Here is a 19,687-nt window from a genome sequence, read left to right as displayed (position 1 = left end):
ACACACTCCTCGCTCCCCTTTTTGTGTGTCATTCTTGTTATTTTACACCGTTTTTTTCTGATTAGCATTAGTAATACCGATAAGGGTCTACAAAAGCTGTCTCCAATAAGAAGTGATGTAAACACATCAACTCGCTATCATAGCTTATTACACTACTACTGTACTAGGTAGCTTTACAGTATGTGTTATGATGCCTGACCTTGACCGTGTTTTCCACAGGAACACCTGTTCTTTGTCATGGAATATCTGAATGGAGGAGACCTGATGTTCCATATTCAGGAGAAGGGACGCTTTGACCTCTACAGAGCAACGTGAGTTTCGCCAGTCACACAGACAGAGATCAATACACACCCCTAATGTCACTATTACTCATAGAGACACAGACACTCACCACCAATACTCTGATGGAAACCAGACAGCCATAAAGCAAAGACGGTGTTTACACAGTGTGAGACTGTGGCTGTGTGTTATGGGGTTATGGGCTTTCCCTGCTACATACAGGGAAATGGTGCATTGGTGGATTTTGGGTTAGTCACCGTCCATGGGTAGCTGTTCGCCAATGCGAAGGAGTGTGTGTGTCTCTGTCTGTCAGTGTGACTGTATTTGTTTTTGCAGGAGTCCCACAAGAGAAAGACTGATGTGTATAGATTCAGATAGTTTGAGTGAGGTCAAACACAGAGGAGGTACAGAGTCTCGTGGCTGTTGAGCCCTTCTGAGTGTGGATCTGAAACGGGATGTTAAACTAACTGGTGCTTAGTTATAGTGGTGTTCAAGTTTTTCAGTCGTTAGGCGCCTCTATCCCCTCTATGCTCAGGACAGGTGAGATGACAGGAGACATTCACTTCTCCACTGTTGCCAGCTATACCTGATCCACCATTGGCATCTGCTCCTACTGTCCTCACACACTCTCCCTGGTCCTCACCGACAGTTTCAGAGAGGGAGAGAGATGTTCACCTCTCTGCTCTTGTTTTATTAATCATTAACTAATTGTGTGTTTGTGTGTGTGCGTGTGTGCATTTGCGCACCACACAAGCTGGCAGCGCAGAATGGAAAGTCTTGTGGGTTTGGTTTCCTGGTTATGTCATATTTTTCCCTGGGCAGATTGGTAAACTGCTGAGTTTCCAATGAGTCCCACTATCACAGAACAATAAACCTGTTCATGTATCCACTAATTGACCTCTTAACCCAGTGGCACAAAGACAGTGGGCGACGCCCTAAACACACAACACACAACAGTAAAACCCAATACACACTGTTTCTTACTGAGTTGCCTCTTCACCATTTGGCATACTATTGTGCGGTTCCCCCAGAATAGTACAGTGTGTGTCTACATGCATATGTGTGTGTGAGTGTATATGGGTCATTCCACCAATAGAGTGCCTTTTGGGTAGTGTAATTTGGTTTTAAAAAATTAAAGTTTAACCTACTTTTAACATACGGTCATAAAGACCACATGTTCTTCATAAAAAACATGTTTTCCCATCTCAAGAGGTTAAATAAAAAAAGTACTTTAGTAAGTGCCAAATAAAGTAACAGGGTTGACCCTAACACGGTTGATGTTTTCAACGATAAATCCCCTTGTGACAGAGGGAATGGAAGCTTGTTGTGTGCAACACGGAGGGGCAATTAAAAGTTCTGTTCACGTAACAGGGTTGACCTTAAAATGAGGGACAGACATAAATAAATCACTAATCACATGAAATAAATAATAATCTTCAGAAATGACTTTGTCAAAGCAACAAAATAACTAGGGCTTTACAATGATGGTGAACATTTGGGGGTTAAGTGTGTTAAAATCTTCCAATAAGTCAGAAAAACATGGTATTTTAACACGTTTTTATTCATATAAAAAATCGGATTAATTGATTTTCCATGTGGTTCATATTAAAGGGCACATCATTTAATATAACAGGCTTTTAAAAATCAATATTGGTGCACAATTTCAACTTAAAATATCAAAGGTACTCTATTCGTGGAACAAACTACCCATATGATGGTGTGTGTGTAGCCGTTTGATACCAGGACATCTTAGATATGGCTGATGCGTGTGATAATACCTACTTGTGTGTGAGTGAGAGTCAGACGAGAAACCTGTCTGGACAAAGCTTACTTCCTGTCAATCATTTAATCTCTCAATCCCAATCAATCATCAGCAACAAGATCATACAGAGTCTCTCTCCACCCATGCAAGAGTTGAAAAGAGAAGCAGGTCAGAGATACTGTAGGCTAATCCTTCAGCTGTGGCTAGGCTGGGGCCCACTGGGCCAGGAGCACCTCTCAGGTTTCACCCTACAGTATGAGGCCATTGTTCAGCTGTCTTCTCTGAGCACCACTCTATACAAAATGGCCTCTTCAATAATGCAGTTATCTACACACTGGACTGGAGTCGTCAGGGACAGACAGCAGTGTTCAGGGACCAACTCAATAGGAAAGTAGATAGAGTAGTACTCTGCTGCCAGCTAGCTGGATCTCTAGAGTGTGTAGTGATGTTTCTCTCTTTTTCCTCCCTCCAGGTTCTACTCTGCTGAGATCATATGTGGCCTTCAGTTTCTGCACTCCAAAGGGATAATTTACAGGTAAATCGCAAATGCCATCATCAGCACTCTAATGTACACTCACTAACTTCTTACTCACTCAATCACATTACCATACAGATAAAAGAAAATGGCCAGAGCCCTTCCACCAAGGATTGATATAGTGATAGTGTCACGTTGTGGGACAGTGAGTATGTGATTATTAGCTGTGCTTTTCTATACTGTCACAACTCTAGTCACCCTCTCAACCTTTCGACACCACACATTTCTTCCCATCCTGTCTTCCCTCCAATTCTCCCTCACCTGTTTTGTCTTTCTGCCCTCAGAGACCTGAAGTTGGACAATGTGATGTTAGATCATAGCGGCCATGTAAAGATAGCAGACTTTGGCATGTGTAAGGAGAATGTGTTTGGAGAGAGCATGGCCACAACCTTCTGTGGGACTCCTGACTACATCGCTCCAGAGGTATGGGACACAGACATACACTTTTAGAAAAAAGGGTTCCAAACGGTTTCAATGGCTGTCCCCATTTTGAGAATCCTTTTTGGTTCCGGATAGAACCCTTTTTGGTTCCAGGTAGAACTATTTTGGGTTCCATGTAGAAACCCTCTGTGGAAAGGGTTCTATATGGAACTCGAAAGGGTTCTACCTGGAACCAAAAAGGGTTCTTTAAAGGGTTATCCTATGAGGACAGCCGAATAACCCTTTTAGGTTCTAGATAGCACCTTTTTTTCTAAGAGTGTACTGTATACATGGCTGCATCTCATGACACCCTAGTCCCTATTTAGTACCCTACTATTGACCAGAGCCAGAGTAGTGCACTTTATAGATGGGTTAGGTGACAACATCACAAAAACGATGCGCACACTTCAATAGGGCAGAAGTCTGTGTCTGTGTTTTGATTCTGGATGGCCAGATAGCTAGCAACAATGACAAGAAGCTGCCATGTGTGGAATCGTAGGTGGCTCGTTTCAGATAGTTTTATCTTGTTCTTGTCTTGTTTTGAGGTGTTTGGCTGATGTCAAGTTTATGCTAATATAGCAACATTTTGGAAGCTAGCTAACCAACAACTGTGATGATGTATTTGAGAGACAAGTGCTCATTGTGCAAATGTATTTATGTTTTCAATAAACATTGGAGACTAAGTACAGTTTACATGTTGTCAACAATCTAAGCCAACCCGGTCTGTTTTGCCCCATAGTTGCGCACGCGGCGGTTTTGTTGCTAAACAACCAACCTGTCTATAGGAAATAGGGTATTATTTAAGAAGCAATCACTGTGAGTATATCTTTGCGAGTGTCTCACTATGATGATGTCACTGACCGTGTCTTTCTATCTGATGACGTGACTTTTAGATCCTGCTGGGTCAGAAGTACTCCTTCTCCGTGGACTGGTGGTCGTTCGGGGTGCTGCTGTACGAGATGCTGATTGGTCAGTCACCCTTCCATGGTGATGACGAGGACGAGCTTTTTGAGTCTATCCGCACGGACACGCCACACTACCCTCGCTGGATCACCAAGGAGGCCAAGGACCTGATGGAGAAGGTTTGCTCACCCCCATTCCCTCCTCCCATACAGTGTTCCTATTCTGCCTCGGAGTCTGTTTCTCTCCTCCATTGTGTGTTTTTATCCCTTACTCACTGTTTCTTTCCTCCACCGCTGCAGCTGTTTGAGAGAAACTCCACTCGCAGGCTAGGCATCGTTGATAACATCCGTGTCCACCCCTTCTTCAAGACCATCAGCTGGCCCGCCCTGGAGAGGCGGGAGGTGGAACCCCCCTTCAAACCCAAAGTGGTACGGTCTAGACATGAGGTTTTATAGTGATGATATAAAACAGTTGTAATATATAGGCCTACCATAATATAACACACAGTATTTGGGGTAGTTTCAAAGAGGAGAAGAGCCATTCATGTATCTAATCAAAGTTCTACAGTAATTCAACTACTGAATGCTCAGTAGAAATCAGGCATGTGCTGTTCATAATTTGATTAATCACTGATTGTCTCCATGTATCACTTGTCCTCCCTACTGATTGACATCTCTCCTGCCAATCACAGAAAGCCCCCAACGACTGCAGCAACTTTGACCGGGAGTTCCTCAGTGAGAAACCCTGCCTTTCCCATGGTGACAAGAACTTCATGGATTCCATGGACCAATCAGCTTTCGCCGGGTTCTCCTTCATCAACCCAGAGATGGAGCACCTCCTGGAAAAGTGAGGGAGGGCCTCTCAGCCAATCCCCATGCTCTTAGTTCTCAGTGACATTACTGGGGTCATAGGGGAAAGCCAGGGATACATTACTACTGGGTTGTTCCATGAAATGGTTGCCTTTTGGACATGCAAACTTTTAAGAAATTAATTTCAAAATATATTTTCTTTCAGCATTCAATGTGATCAAACCCTCAACTTGAGTGAGCTGTTCAATGTTCAGTATTTGTGACTGTAATAGAAGCACAAGCAATCTCCTATGGAAAAACACTTTTTCCCATCTCAGGCATAAAAATCCTATGAACTAAGAGCATTTTATCTGCACTTGTACCACACTTATGTAACTGCCTAACTATTATTTAAAAGCATGTATGAGATAAATCCAACATTTTCTCATTGATCAAATATCCCTTGAACAAATAACTCCCATATAATATCAAACTGATAAAGTTACCGTTGGGCCTCAAACTGGGTTGACGATAACAGGGTAGAGGATTTAGGTAAAGATCGGCCATTACTCCTCATGTGTTGAAGAGCATGGGACCACATGGTGTTCATGAAATTAGGAACTATATACAGTGGGCTCCAAAATTACTGGCACCCCTGACTGGCAATGCACAAACAATACTTTAAAAAATATAAACAATATAATTATAGAGATAAACTCAAAATACCAACATGTGAGAAATACTGTACTAAATTAATGTTCCAATGGAACCCACCAAAATCATTTATTGATTAAATTAAAAATCAATCTCCTCCAAATCAAGGTTTCACAATTAATGGCACCCTTAAAGATTATTGTAAATAACATCTACCAAAATTAAACCAGGAATTAAATTCCACTTATTTAAGTTTATCTAAGTCTTAAGGAACTATATTGAGCCATTACATCACTTCCTGTTTCACTAGGGTATAAAAATGAGGTAACACACATGCAATATCCCTTTGGCATCCAACACCATGAAGAAAACAAAAGAACTGGCAGTTCAAAAGAGACAGATGGTTGTAGACCTTCATAAATCTGGTAATGGGTACAAGAAGATCCACAAACGATTGAATATACCACTGAGCACTGTCAGGGCAATATTTAAAAATTAAAAAGATATGGAACAGTTGAAAAACTCAGGATAGGTAGGAGGATGGTGAGAGAAGCAACAAAATCCACAAGAATAACTGTGAAAGAATTGCAGGCCTTGGTGGCGTCTTGGGGTCACCAGGTTTCAAAAAGCACCATCAGACGCCACGTCCACAACCACAGGCTCTTTGAAAGGGTTGCCAGAAGAAAGCCCTTTCTGACCCCAAGACACAGACGCAAGCGCTTGGAGTTTGCCAAACGTCATTTAAATTATGACTGGAAGAAGGTGCTCTGGTCAGATGAGACCAAAATTGAACGTTTTGGTCAGATACAGCATCGGCATGTTTGGCGTCGAAACAGAGATGCATACAAGGAGAGGCACCTCATACCCACGGTGAAATATGGTGGTGGGTCAGTGATGTTTTGGGGCTGTTTTAATTCCAGCGGTCCAGGGGCACTGGTTAAGATTGATGGCATAATGAATTCCACCAAGTATCAGGCAATTTTGGCTGACAATCTGGTTGCCTCTGCCAGAAGGCTGGGACTTGGCCGTAGGTGGACTTTCCAACAAGACAATGACCCAAAACATACCTCAAGATCCACACAGAAATGGTTCTGTGACAACAAAATCAATGTTCTGCCATGGCCATCTCAGTCGCCGGACCTCAATCCAATCGAAAATCTATGGGCTGAGTTGAAGAGGGCAGTTGATAAGCGCAAACCCAAGAATGTGAAGGATCTTGAAATGATCTGCATAGAGGAATGGTCCAAAATCCCTCCAAATGTGTTCCTTAACCTTGTCAAACATTACAGGAAAAGACTCCATGCTGTTATCCTTGCCAGAGGTGGTTGCACTAAGTAATAAATGAGGAGTGCCAATAATGATGAAACCTTGATTTTGGTGACATTTATTTTGTATTAAATAATTGTATGATTTTGGTTGGTTCCATTGAAACATTAATAAAGTACAGTATTTCTCACATTTTTATTTTTATTTAACCAGGTAAGCCAGTTGAGAACAAGTTCTCATTTACAACTGCGACCTGGCCAAGATAAAGCAAAGCAGTGCGATAAAAACAACAACACAGAGTTACATATGGGGTAAACAAAACATAAAGTCAAAAATACAACAGAAAATATATATACAGTGTGTGAGAATGTAGTAAATTATGGAGGTAAGGCAATAAATAGGCCATAGTGCAAAATAATTACAATTTAGTATTAACACTGGAATGATAGATGTGCAAGAGGTGATGTGCAAATAGAGATACTGGGGTGCAAATTAGCAAAATAAATAACAATATGGGGATGAGGTAGTTGGGTGGGCTAATTTCAGATGGGCTGTGTACAGGTGCAGTGATCGGTAAGGTGCTCTGACAACTGATGCTTAAAGTTAGTGAGGGAGATAAGAGTCTCCAGCTTCAGAGATTTTTGCAATTCGTTCCAGTCATTGGCAGCAGAGAACTGGAAGGACTGGCGGCCAAAGGAGGTGTTGGCTTTGGGGATGACCAGTGAGATATACCTGCTGGAGTGCATACTATGGGTGGATGTTGCTATGGTGACCAATGAGCTAAGATAAGGCGGGGATTTGCCTAGCAGTGATTTATAGATGACCTGGAGCCAGTGGGTTTGGCGACAAATATGTAGTGAGGACCAGCCAACAAGAGCGTACAGGTCACAGTGGTGGGTAGTATATGGGGCTTTGGTGACAAAATATGGGGCAATGTCGCTGGTTCTAATCCCCGAGCCGACTAGGTGAAAAATCTGTCGATGTGCCCTTGAGCAAGGCACTTAACCCTAATTGCTCCTGTAAGTCGCTCTGGATAAGAGCATCTGCTAAATGACTAAAATGTAAATGTAAAACGGATGGCACTGTGATAGACTACATCCAATTTGCTGAGTAGAGTGTTGGAGGCTATTTTGTAAATGACATCGCCGAAGTCAAGGATCGGTAGGATAGTCAGTTTAACGAGGGCATGTTTGGCAGCATGAGTGAAGGAGGCTTTGTTGCGAAATAGGAAGCCAATTCTAGATTTAACTTTGGATTGGAGATGCTTAATGTGAGTCTGGAGGGATAGTTTACAGTCTAACCAGACACCTAGGTATTTGTAGTTGTCCACATACTCTAGGTCAGACCCGCCGAGAGTAGTGATTCTAGTCGGGTGGGCGGGTGCCAACAGTGTTCGATTGAAGAGCATGCATTTAGTTTTACTAGTGTTTAAGAGCAGTTGGAGGCTACGGAATGAGTGTTGTATGGCATTGAAGCTCGTTTGGAGGTTTGTTAACACAGTGTCCAATGAAGGGCCAGATGTATACAAAATGGTGTTGTCTGCGTAGAGGTGGATCTGAGAGTCACCAGCAGCAAGAGCGACATCATTGATATACACAGAGAAAAGAGTCGGCCCGAGAATTGAACCCTGTGGCACCCCCATAGAGACTGCCATAGATCCAGGCAACAGGCCCTCCGATTTGACACATTGAACTCTGAGGGGGGGGGCATGGGCAAGTTGCAGCGGAGGGTGCAGAGCTGGTGGCCGGGTAGTGGTAGCCAGGTGGAAAGCATGGCTAGCCGTAGCAAAATGCTTGTTGAAATTCTCGATTATTGTAGATTTATCTGTGGTGATAGTGTTTCCTAGCCTCAGTGCAGCTGGGAGGAGGTGCTCTTATTCTCCATGGACTTTACAGTGTCCCAAAACTTTTTGGAGTTAGTGCTACAGGATGTACATTTCTGTTTGAAAAAGTTAGCCTTTGCTTTCCTAACTGCTTGTGTATATTGGTATTTTGTGTTTCTCTATAATTATATTGTTTATATTTGTTAAAGTATTGTTTGTGCATTGCCAGTCAGGGGTGGCAGTAATTTTGGATCCCACTGTATATGTTCCACACATAATGAAAGTTTAATCAAATAAAAATGTTCCTAGCATTAATTGAGCGAACAGAGTTAATGTGTTGAGATCGACCTCCTCATTCAAATATGATAAAACAATTATAAATAGACCAAAAAGAGAGAGAAGACTTACTTCCCTTTCCACCATGTTGTTCAGAAGACCCAATCGACGTCAACTGCTGTAAATCATTTAAGTTGGTGGAATGGTCCATTATTTTAAAGGGGTAATTTGTTTGCATAAGGGTTGGCCTTAAAAATGAGGGACAGATGTGAATGCATCACTAATCACATGAATATACATAATCATCTTCAGAAATGACTGTCAAAGCAGCAAAATAACTAGACCTTTACAATGATGGTGAAACTTTGAGATATTTTTGGATTAAGTGGGTTGAAATCTTCCTAGAAGTGGAACAGGGTTGATGGAGGGACATGTCAAAATGCTGAATTTTGGAACGTTAGCAAGCCTTTATTCATCTAAAAAATCTGATTTATTGAATTCTCGTTGTGGTCTAAATTAAAGTGCACTTCATTTACAGGTTTTTAAAATGCAATATTGGTGCATCATTTCTACTTAAAATATCAAAGGGACACAAAAGGCACCCATTTCGTGAAACGACCCTAGGGTCAGGGTCAGTTCGTCAAGGTGTCCTCATTCATGTGATCAAACCCTCAACTTGAGTGAGCTGTTCTATGTTTAGTATTTGTGACTGCAATAGAAGCACAAGCAGTCTCCTCTGGTACTTACTTAGAGAAATTATAGGAGTTAAACTTATACAGGAATGAGCCTCTGTTGTACAGATACTGTAGGTGTTACTGTTTTTGTGTGCATGCTAGGGTGTCCAGGTGTACATGGGGGGCCTTATATTTTAATGGTCTGACTTGTATTAGGGTTGGAGGGTGTCTGTGTATGTGTGTGCGTGTTTGTGGCTGTGAAAGGGAATGTCAATGCAGGGGGTTTGTGAGTGAGCTGTCTGCATGTTTAAAGACCTCATACCAACACCAACCACCTCTCAATCTCAACAACCTCTTAAATGTGTCACATATTCTTGAAAGATTGACTTAATCCAATGTCCAGTTCGTCACTGCATGGGGAGCCTTTGCCTCTATTGTGTGGTCATTTGGACTGTGTGCCATGTAGTGTTAAGAAGACCCAGTTCAGACTGAGCAACTACAGGTATCCCTGCCATTACATGTAGCCTCATATGGGACAGGGAAAGATTTGGTGTATGATTATTGTGCTTATTGTGTATGATGCTACATGAATGTCTTTATTTGAATGGAATTTATTGAGATGCTGTATATAGATATAGATATATATCTATATGTATATTGTTGTAACATGTATATTATTGGTGTGCTAAGGATGTGCTTTTTTTACTGTCTCCATCTTTTACATCTTAATAAAAAATCATCAACTCCTAGTGTCTTCAGTCACTCTACCATATAAAACGCTTTAGATATCAGGGAGTAACGTTTTATACACCACGCTCTCACTGCACTCATGAAGAAATGGCCTTTGCGTTCTACAAATTGTGAACAGACACACAAACGCACACAATTGGCACAAGTAAATGTAATGTCCATTCTAAAATGAAATATTTGCATTTGTATGCGATGTTGAATGTAATATTGCAGTATTCCCATGAGACTTTAATTTCTTATTTACAGCAGTTCCTGCATCCAAAACTCAACGTTGGTGTGACCACGCCACCTAGCGGGCCACTTGCATAATGTACACAAATCGTTCTGGTGACGTAGATAGTGACTTTCCATGTGTACGGAAGTTGACTGCATGAAGCAGACATCTCTAAAGCTGTATGTAGTGAGGTCTGGTCATACGAGCCACCAGAAAAGACAAATGGCACTAAAATTAGTACAGATTCATACTTCATAACGCACTTACTGTATGTATCTGTGAGTCTGCTCCTTTTCACAGTGCACCTTCTGGAGGAAACTTGTCATACAGCCAGTAACCCTCAAAGGAGGAGGGCTAGCTAGCTAGCTGCACGATGAGTTCCCAAGATATGTTGAAGAATGCCTCCACTCTCGCATCATACAATGTCTTGCTTCAGGTAAAGTAGCTAGCTATTATAATTAGCTATGTCATACTCATTTTTGCACTTGATGACAATAGTGTCCTTGCTAAAATTCCTTATATCCACACCCTCAGAGTAACATGTGGAGGACATGCTTTTAAGGTAGTTGTAGAAGAAATATCCTTTTATGTAGCAATTTTTCTGAATGCCTAGATTGTGTAGCAGTTGTTAATTCGATTAGTGTGTGTGTGTGTTGTCCTAAGGCATTGAGTAATACAATATTCAAGTAGCAGAAAGACATCCACATGTTACATGACTGATTACATTTCTACCCATTGCATATCTATCTATGTGCATAGTGAATATGTTCCTGGTGATTTTTAGGTCATGTTTCGTGTGCTCACCTTTTTGCTGAACGCATTCACGCTGCGCTTTGTGTCCAAAGAGCTGATTGGCGTGGTCAACGTCAGGTAAGATTGTTTTACTCTTGGGCAATTCCATGATAAGAGTGATGCTGGGATTCAGATTTTTCACTTTAAAATGTATGCCAAACAAAAAACAATGATATCAAAGTTAAACAAACCATACAACTCTATGCACAAGGACGACTTTGAACAATTTCCACTGAAACTTTTACAAAAACACATTTACTTGAAGAACAGTGCAGAAGCAAAGTTTAGTGAGTTGTGTGGTTTGTTTAACTTTGCAATCATTGGTTTTGGTTTGACATACATTTTAAAGTGGAAAATCTGAGTCTCAGCATCAGTCTGTTACTGTGGAATTGCCTTCTGTTTAATATTACACCTGCTGCAATATGAGCTGTCCAAACCTGCAGTTAAACAAAAACTAACAACACTACATACTGTGTGTGCATGTGTGTTTGCACGTGTGTGTGTGTGCAGGTTGACACTGCTGTACTCCACGCTGGTCTTCTTGTCCAGAGAGGCCTTCAGGAGAGCCTGTTTGAGTGGCGGAACAGATCACAACTGGAGACAAGTAATCAACCTGCTATGGCTGACGTGAGTGTGACTATAGGGGAGCAACTGCTGCACAGTGTTGAATGGCTCTGGTCAGAACATACACAGTTGGGTCTTTCATCAGCACTATCTACACAACTTATGATTGTGTGTGTGTGTCATCCTCCCAGGTTGCCGCTGGGTGTACTATGGGCATCTCTCCTGGTGTGTGTGTGGCTGTGGCTCCTGGAGGTTCCAGATCCCCTGACTATCCCCCACTACGGCCCCGCTGTGGGGCTCTTTGCCCTGGCCGCACTGCAGGAGCTGCTGGCTGAGCCTCTCTGGGTCCTGGCTCAGGCCCACATGTTTGTCAGGCTGAAGGTGGTTGCTGAGAGCCTGGCCATGGTGGCTAAGTGTGTTCTGACAGTGGTGCTGGTGGTCTCTGCTCCTCAGTGGGGGCTCTACATCTTCTCTGCTGCTCAGGTACATACGCACACAGCCCCGTCCTTTACACAATGATCTTATGTTTGTCTATTTAGCGCAAGCGGTTACCCACCTTTTGCAGAAGAAATGCATTGAAAGTATAGGCAGCATTACTTAATTCACCGCAATCAGTATTTACCCACTTTTTTTTTAACCACTACATCACTGGTTACAAGGGAGTATGGTTAGAGGGTGTGTGCATAGATGGTATTGTCAAAAAGATGAAGTGGTCACGGAGTAAGGTTGTGTTAGTAAATATTAATCTGTATATGTGGAGATGGTATTGCATGCAATCCTCATAAATCACTGTGGACGAGTGTCTACTAAGCTAACTGTTATACTGGCCTGTCCTTCGTAGCTGGTGTACACAGGGTTCCTGGTGCTGTGCTACGTTGTCTACTTCCTGCGTTTCCTGGGCTCTGGGGAGGCCAACAGGAAGTTCTTCCCCCTGCGGCGTGTGGCAGACCTGCTGCCCTCCAGAGTTGAAGGAGAGGTAACATTCACCACAACAGCCATAACCCTATCACTCACAGCATATACTCCTCACTGAGCTAGTATACAGTATACCCGAAAGCAATTGGTCGTATTAACTGACATAAATAAATAAATAATAAATTGATTGTTTGGTTAATTCATTAATTCTTCCATATACTATGTCAGGTCACAATTGTGTGTGCTATGTCATACCGCTGTGTGTGTGTCTGTAGCCTGTGATTGACTGGACGTTGGCCAGGCTGACGTGGAGCTTCTTCAAGCAGTCGTTCCTGAAGCAAATCCTGACGGAGGGCGAGCGTTATGTCATGACCTTCCTCAACGTGCTGAGCTTCGGGGAGCAGGGCGTGTACGACATTGTCAACAACCTGGGCTCAATGGTGGCCCGTTTCATCTTCCTGCCCATCGAGGAGAGCTTCTATGTCTTCTTCGCCAAAGTCCTGGAGAGGGGGCGGGACGTCAGGCAGCAGAAACAGGTCAGAGGGAAGAGTCAGGCAATCAAAACATGTCACTCAATTCACCATTTGTCAGTGGCCAATGATAAATAAAGTTGTCTGACACACACACGATAGCTCATGCAGGTGCATTGATGCCGCTTGCTGATTGGTCTGCAGGATGAGGTTGCCATAGCAGCTGAAGTTCTGGAGTGTCTGCTGAAGCTGGTGCTTGTGATTGGCCTGATCATCACAGTGTTTGGTTACGCCTACTCTCACCTGGCTCTGGACATCTATGGGGGATCTCTACTGAGCAGTGGTGCAGGTGAGTCAACTAACCAAGTGAGTCAACCACCATAGTCAACTGAATCACTGGAGTTATAGAGAGATAAAGGAACTCATTCAGCAATTATTTGAATAATCTAATTCCTCAAGCTATTGGTTTTATGTGAGTGGTTGTGTGTAATGAAATGTGTGTTAAATTGAAGGGCCCAGTCTGTTGCGATGCTACAGCTCCTATGTGCTCCTGCTGGCCATTAATGGAATTACTGAGTGCTTTGTCTTTGCTGCCATGAGCAAGGAAGAGGTTGACAGGTGAGAGAAGGCAGGTACACACACACACACACACACACACACACAGTGTGTATCAGGTTGCTAACGTTGCTCTCTCGTCTGTCCCCAGGTATAACCTGGTGATGTTGGCTCTGTCTATCTCCTTCCTGCTCCTATCCTACATGCTGACGTGGTGGGCAGGGGGCATTGGCTTCATCCTGGCTAACTGTCTGAACATGGGCCTGCGTATCCTCCACAGCCTGTTCTTCATCCACCGCTACTTCCTGTCCAGCCAGTGGACGCCTCTGCGCGGCCTGAGGCCCTCCCCTCTTCTGCTGCTGGCTCTGGCTCTCAGTGCAGTCCTCACTGCCATCTCTGAGGTACCACACTATAACTGCTCTCCTCACTGCTTTACTGTACACACCATAGGAGGCTGGTGGGAGGAGCTATACGAGTATGGGCTCATTGTAATGGAATAAATGGAGTGGAGTCAAACATGGTTTCCATATGTTTGATGTGTTTGACACGTTCCATTAATTCCATTCCAGCCATTACAATGAGCCTGTCCCCCTATAGCTCCTCCCACCAGCCTCCTCTGGTACACACCACATACTGTATACACCAGCCAATCAAATGTCAGCCAATCACACTTAAGTCTGTCACTCACATTTAATAAAACAGTTATTGTTTCTCCCTTACAATCATAGAAATGGGAGTTAGGATACAAACTATACAGTGGGGGAAAAAAAGTATTTAGTCAGCCACCAATTGTGCAAGTTCTCCCACTTAAAAAGATGAGAGAGGCCTGTAATTTTCATCATAGGTACACGTCAACTATGACAGACAAATTGAGATTTTTTTTCTCCAGAAAATCACATTGTAGCATTTTTAATGAATTTATTTGCAAATTATGGTGGAAAATAAGTATTTGGTCACCTACAAACAAGCAAGATTTCTGGCTCTCACAGACCTGTAACTTCTTCTTTAAGAGGCTCCTCTGTCCTCCACTCGTTACCTGTATTAATGGCACCTGTTTGAACTTGTTATCAGTATAAAAGACACCTGTCCACAACCTCAAACAGTCACACTCCAAACTCCACTATGGCCAAGACCAAAGAGCTGTCAAAGGACACCAGAAACAAAATTGTAGACCTGCACCAGGCTGGGAAGACTGAATCTGCAATAGGTAAGCAGCTTGGTTTGAAGAAATCAACTGTGGGAGCAATTATTAGGAAATGGAAGACATACAAGACCACTGATAATCTCCCTCGATCTGGGGCTCCACGCAAGATCTCACCCCGTGGGGTCAAAATGATCACAAGAACGGTGAGCAAAAATCCCAGAACCACACGGGGGGACCTAGTGAATGACCTGCAGAGAGCTGGGACCAAAGTAACAAAGCCTACCATCAGTAACACACTACGCTGCCAGGGACTCAAATCCTGCAGTGCCAGACGTGTCCCCCTGCTTAAGCCAGTACATGTCCAGGCCCGTCTGAAGTTTGCTAGAGTGCATTTGGATGATCCAGAAGAGGATTGGGAGAATGTCATATGGTCAGATGAAACCAAAATATAACTTTTTGGTAAAAACTCAACTCGTCGTGTTTGGAGGACAAAGAATGCTGAGTTGCATCCAAAGAACACCATACCTACTGTGAAGCATGGGGGTGGAAACATCATGCTTTGGGGCTGTTTTTCTGCAAAGGGACCAGGATGACTGATCCGTGTAAAGGAAAGAATGAATGGGGCCATGTATCGTGAGATTTTGAGTGAAAACCTCCTTCCATCAGCAAGGGCATTGAAGATGAAACGTGGCTGGGTCTTTCAGCATGACAATGATCCCAAACACACCGCCTGGGCAACGAAGGAGTGGCTTCGTAAGAAGCATTTCAAGGTCCTGGAGTGGCCTAGCCAGTCTCCAGATCTCAACCCCATAGAAAATCTTTGGAGGGAGTTTAAAGTCTGTGTTGCCCAGCGACAGCCCCAAAACATCACTGTTCTAGAGGAGATCTGCATGGAGGAATGGGCCAAAATACCAGCAACAGTGTGTGAAAACCTTGTGAAGACTTACAGAAAACATTTGACCTGTGTCATTGCCAACAAAGGGTATATAACAAAGTATTGAGAAACTTTTGTTATTGACCAAATACTTATTTTCCACCATCATTTGCAAATAAATTCATTAAAAATCCTACAATGTGATTTTCTGGATTTTTTTTCCTCGTTTTGTCTGTCATAGTTGACGTGTACCTATGATGAAAATTACAGGCCTCTCTCATCTTTTTAAGTGGGAGAACTTGCACAATTGGTGGCTGACTAAATACTTTTCTTCCCCACTGTATATCTATTCTTATCACATACTCAGAGAGAATAGTGAGACAGATTGTCTTATCTCTTTATGTATTTATTTACCATAAAATTGGATTTCCCATCTGTCTGTACTCTGCTGTTTCAGGGTGTGTTCTGTTGTGACGGAGGATGGTTACTGAGGCTGGTTCACATCGCCGTGGGGGCCTGGTGTCTACTGGGTGTACTTGTCACTGTCATTCTCACAGAGACAAAACTCGTTCAGTTTGTTCGGACTCAGCTCTTACCTCGCTATGGGAAGAAACACACCTAAACCTGCCCAGCAGAGGAGTAACCTGCCAGCTAAATAGGGGTTAAACGATGAGACGTTAGAGCAGCCATTAGAATTGGAGGACACTGCTCTCCAGACCCTGCAAGTCTGTTACTCATGCTGAAGCTTGTGGTCTGAATAAACCTTATGATCAATGTTCAGTATGAGCAGACTCCTTTTGTTCATCAGCAATGACGACCACCATTCATCATATACTACATAATGGCGAGCTAGCCAGGAGGGATGATGCAATCCTTCTTTGCTGCATTTGGAGTCATCAAGCTAACTCAAGCTGACTTTGGTCTGGAGTCATGACCCGACTAGACACAGCTAAGTTGTTGGTTTTGTTACTGCTTATGTACACTGGAGGAATGTACCCTTACGACCGTGTTTCGGGTGGCGTTATGGCTGTTAACTGGGAGTCTGAACGAAAATATTTTAAATTTGGTTGATGGGTAACGGGGAATAATAGCATGTTTAGGACAATGGATTGGTAGAGAATAAAGGTTGGAAGATATCTGCATAGTTAGGGCACCGTGAATACGGAAAAGACCTCGAAACGGGCGACTCGTAATAATTCTTATTATTATTATTGAGTGGGCTACAAATCCTGGACTTAGTTAGGTTGGGTCAGGTTGATTCCTTAAGCGGGAATTATGAAGTGAATGGTTGTATTTATGTTATACTCCTCCTCTGGCCGACGGGAAATTGGCTGGGGATAACCGCTTGATATGAGATTCATCTTTCAAGGCAGCATAAAGTTAGACGGGGAGATAATTGTGATGATGATGATTTGGCCACGGTGCGGGGTGTTCATTTGTATAGCTAGTAGGCTGCAGTTAGCTGGAGGTTGGTGTTAATGCTGGATTGTTTCGGGCCACGTGGTACATCGTGGCTAAATGCTAATGCTTAAGGCTAAAGGCTAATTTTTGTACATCATGGTGGCTGAGGTGGATGCTAGTGCTAATTGTGTTTGGTGCCACGGTGTACCTTAGGCTAAGCTAAATGCTAAGGTTGAATGCTAATTGTGTTGCGTGCTACATGCTAACGGATATCCTTAGAGATTCCATTGCGATGGATTAAAGTCTCTTAAACTTGTCACTGTCTGTAAGTCAGGTTGTATGTTTTGTGAGCGCTGTTAAATGTTGTTTGACTATAAGGGGGAAATGGGAAGTTACAGCTGGCTGTTATTCTTTCTGTTTGGGGAGAGAGAGTAGAGAATCATTCTTTCACGGGGAAAGGTATTTTTGAATGGTTGTGCGCATGCGTTTAATTTTGCGGCACTACACTACAGAAAGGGGGAGTTTATGACACGAGATTAGGACACGTTTTGGTTTACGGCACTAAATCTACGACATGCGGTCGACGAAACAAAATGGTGGCGTAAGGTCATATGATTGTTTGGGGTTTCTTTTAGGGGTTTAAGAGCTATCGAGAAGAGAGGTGAACACGACTCTTTTAAAATCGTTAAAGTAACTGTTATGTGAACGTTAAACTATTTGGCGAGATGTAGTACATTTATAGATCAAATATATGTTGACGGAGTATAATTAATTAAAATAAGACGATTAAAATTAAATGAAATGGTTTGGAGCGATCTATGTAGTAAATGTATGGGGATGCGTTTAATTTTAAAATGATATTTGCGCATGCGTGGAATTCTGTAAAACAACACATTGGTTAAACTGCAGGGGGAGACAGAGGAACACAGACGACGGAACAAATAGGCACAAGGAGATTTTAACACGATGATTCTAGTTTAAACGGTGGTGGGTTAAGATGAAACTTGTTTTGGGACCTATTGAATTTATAAATTAAATATATGGTAACGGATTATAATAGAGTGAATTAAATAATTAAAGAATTAAATCTCAATTTGTCTGTCATAGTTGACGTGTACCTATGATGAAAATTACAGGCCTCTCTCATCTTTTTAAGTGGGAGAACTTGCACAATTGGTGGCTGACTAAATACTTTTCTTCCCCACTGTATATCTATTCTTATCACATACTCAGAGAGAATAGTGAGACAGATTGTCTTATCTCTTTATGTATTTATTTACCATAAAATTGGATTTCCCATCTGTCTGTACTCTGCTGTTTCAGGGTGTGTTCTGTTGTGACGGAGGATGGTTACTGAGGCTGGTTCACATCGCCGTGGGGGCCTGGTGTCTACTGGGTGTACTTGTCACTGTCATTCTCACAGAGACAAAACTCGTTCAGTTTGTTCGGACTCAGCTCTTACCTCGCTATGGGAAGAAACACACCTAAACCTGCCCAGCAGAGGAGTAACCTGCCAGCTAAATAGGGGTTAAACGATGAGACGTTAGAGCAGCCATTAGAATTGGAGGACACTGCTCTCCAGACCCTGCAAGTCTGTTACTCATGCTGAAGCTTGTGGTCTGAATAAACCTTATGATCAATGTTCAGTATGAGCAGACTCCTTTTGTTCATCAGCAATGACGACCACCATTCATCATATACTACATAATGGCGAGCTAGCCAGGAGGGATGATGCAATCCTTCTTTGCTGCATTTGGAGTCATCAAGCTAACTCAAGCTGACTTTGGTCTGGAGTCATGACCCGACTAGACACAGCTAAGTTGTTGGTTTTGTTACTGCTTATGTACACTGGAGGAATGTACCCTTACGACCGTGTTTCGGGTGGCGTTATGGCTGTTAACTGGGAGTCTGAACGAAAATATTTTAAATTTGGTTGATGGGTAACGGGGAATAATAGCATGTTTAGGACAATGGATTGGTAGAGAATAAAGGTTGGAAGATATCTGCATAGTTAGGGCACCGTGAATACGGAAAAGACCTCGAAACGGGGCGACTCGTAATAATTCTTATTATTATTATTGAGTGGGCTACAAATCCTGGACTTAGTTAGGTTGGGTCAGGTTGATTCCTTAAGCGGGAATTATGAAGTGAATGGTTGTATTTATGTTATACTCCTCCTCTGGCCGACGGGAAATTGGCTGGGGATAACCGCTTGATATGAGATTCATCTTTCAAGGCAGCATAAAGTTAGACGGGGAGATAATTGTGATGATGATGATTTGGCCACGGTGCGGGGGTGTTCATTTGTATAGCTAGTAGGCTGCAGTTAGCTGGAGGTTGGTGTTAATGCTGGATTGTTTCGGGCCACGTGGTACATCGTGGCTAAATGCTAATGCTTAAGGCTAAAGGCTAATTTTTGTACATCATGGTGGCTGAGGTGGATGCTAGTGCTAATTGTGTTTGGTGCCACGGTGTACCTTAGGCTAAGCTAAATGCTAAGGTTGAATGCTAATTGTGTTGCGTGCTACATGCTAACGGATATCCTTAGAGATTCCATTGCGATGGATTAAAGTCTCTTAAACTTGTCACTGTCTGTAAGTCAGGTTGTATGTTTTGTGAGCGCTGTTAA

At 42.8% G+C, this 19,687-nt stretch overlaps 2 protein-coding genes across 2 annotated transcripts in view; both read left to right on the top strand.

Moving 5' to 3' along the window:
• LOC121577601 (protein kinase C delta type) overlaps window positions 1-5,372 on the top strand; it is a 28,558-nt gene extending 23,186 nt beyond the window's left edge. The window contains exons 13-18 of the mRNA XM_041891333.1: window positions 220-311; window positions 2,514-2,576; window positions 2,861-2,999; window positions 3,890-4,078; window positions 4,199-4,327; window positions 4,591-5,372. Of these exons, the coding sequence (XP_041747267.1) occupies window positions 220-311; window positions 2,514-2,576; window positions 2,861-2,999; window positions 3,890-4,078; window positions 4,199-4,327; window positions 4,591-4,749 (771 nt within the window). The 3' untranslated portion in view covers window positions 4,750-5,372. The remainder of the gene's footprint in view (window positions 1-219; window positions 312-2,513; window positions 2,577-2,860; window positions 3,000-3,889; window positions 4,079-4,198; window positions 4,328-4,590) is intronic.
• A 5,123-nt stretch (window positions 5,373-10,495) lies between these two features.
• rft1 (RFT1 homolog) lies at window positions 10,496-16,383 on the top strand. Its single transcript, XM_041892892.2, has 10 exons — window positions 10,496-10,779; window positions 11,128-11,213; window positions 11,646-11,762; window positions 11,891-12,182; window positions 12,541-12,675; window positions 12,890-13,150; window positions 13,289-13,433; window positions 13,597-13,702; window positions 13,791-14,040; window positions 16,115-16,383. Exons 1-10 carry the CDS (start codon window positions 10,717-10,719, stop codon window positions 16,277-16,279), a joined length of 1,620 nt encoding a protein of 539 aa, XP_041748826.1. The 5' UTR covers window positions 10,496-10,716; the 3' UTR covers window positions 16,280-16,383.
• The last annotated feature ends 3,304 nt before the right edge of the window (window positions 16,384-19,687 follow it).

Source organism: Coregonus clupeaformis, chromosome 12, assembly GCF_020615455.1.
Source record: "Coregonus clupeaformis isolate EN_2021a chromosome 12, ASM2061545v1, whole genome shotgun sequence".
In the NCBI taxonomy this organism is placed as follows: Eukaryota; Metazoa; Chordata; class Actinopteri; order Salmoniformes; family Salmonidae; genus Coregonus; species Coregonus clupeaformis.
Note: the sequence above shows the minus strand (reverse complement) of the source record. Positions and strands in the feature narration are given on the sequence as shown.

Coding starts and splice junctions, on each gene's coding strand:
- rft1 (XM_041892892.2), top strand. CDS start 10,717: ATGAGTTCCCAAGATATGTTGAAGAATGCCTCCACTCTCGCATCATAC. Junction 11,214..11,645: donor ATTGGCGTGGTCAACGTCAG/GTAAGATTGTTT, acceptor GTGTGTGTGCAG/GTTGACACTGCTGTACTCCA. Junction 11,763..11,890: donor ATCAACCTGCTATGGCTGAC/GTGAGTGTGACT, acceptor TCATCCTCCCAG/GTTGCCGCTGGGTGTACTAT.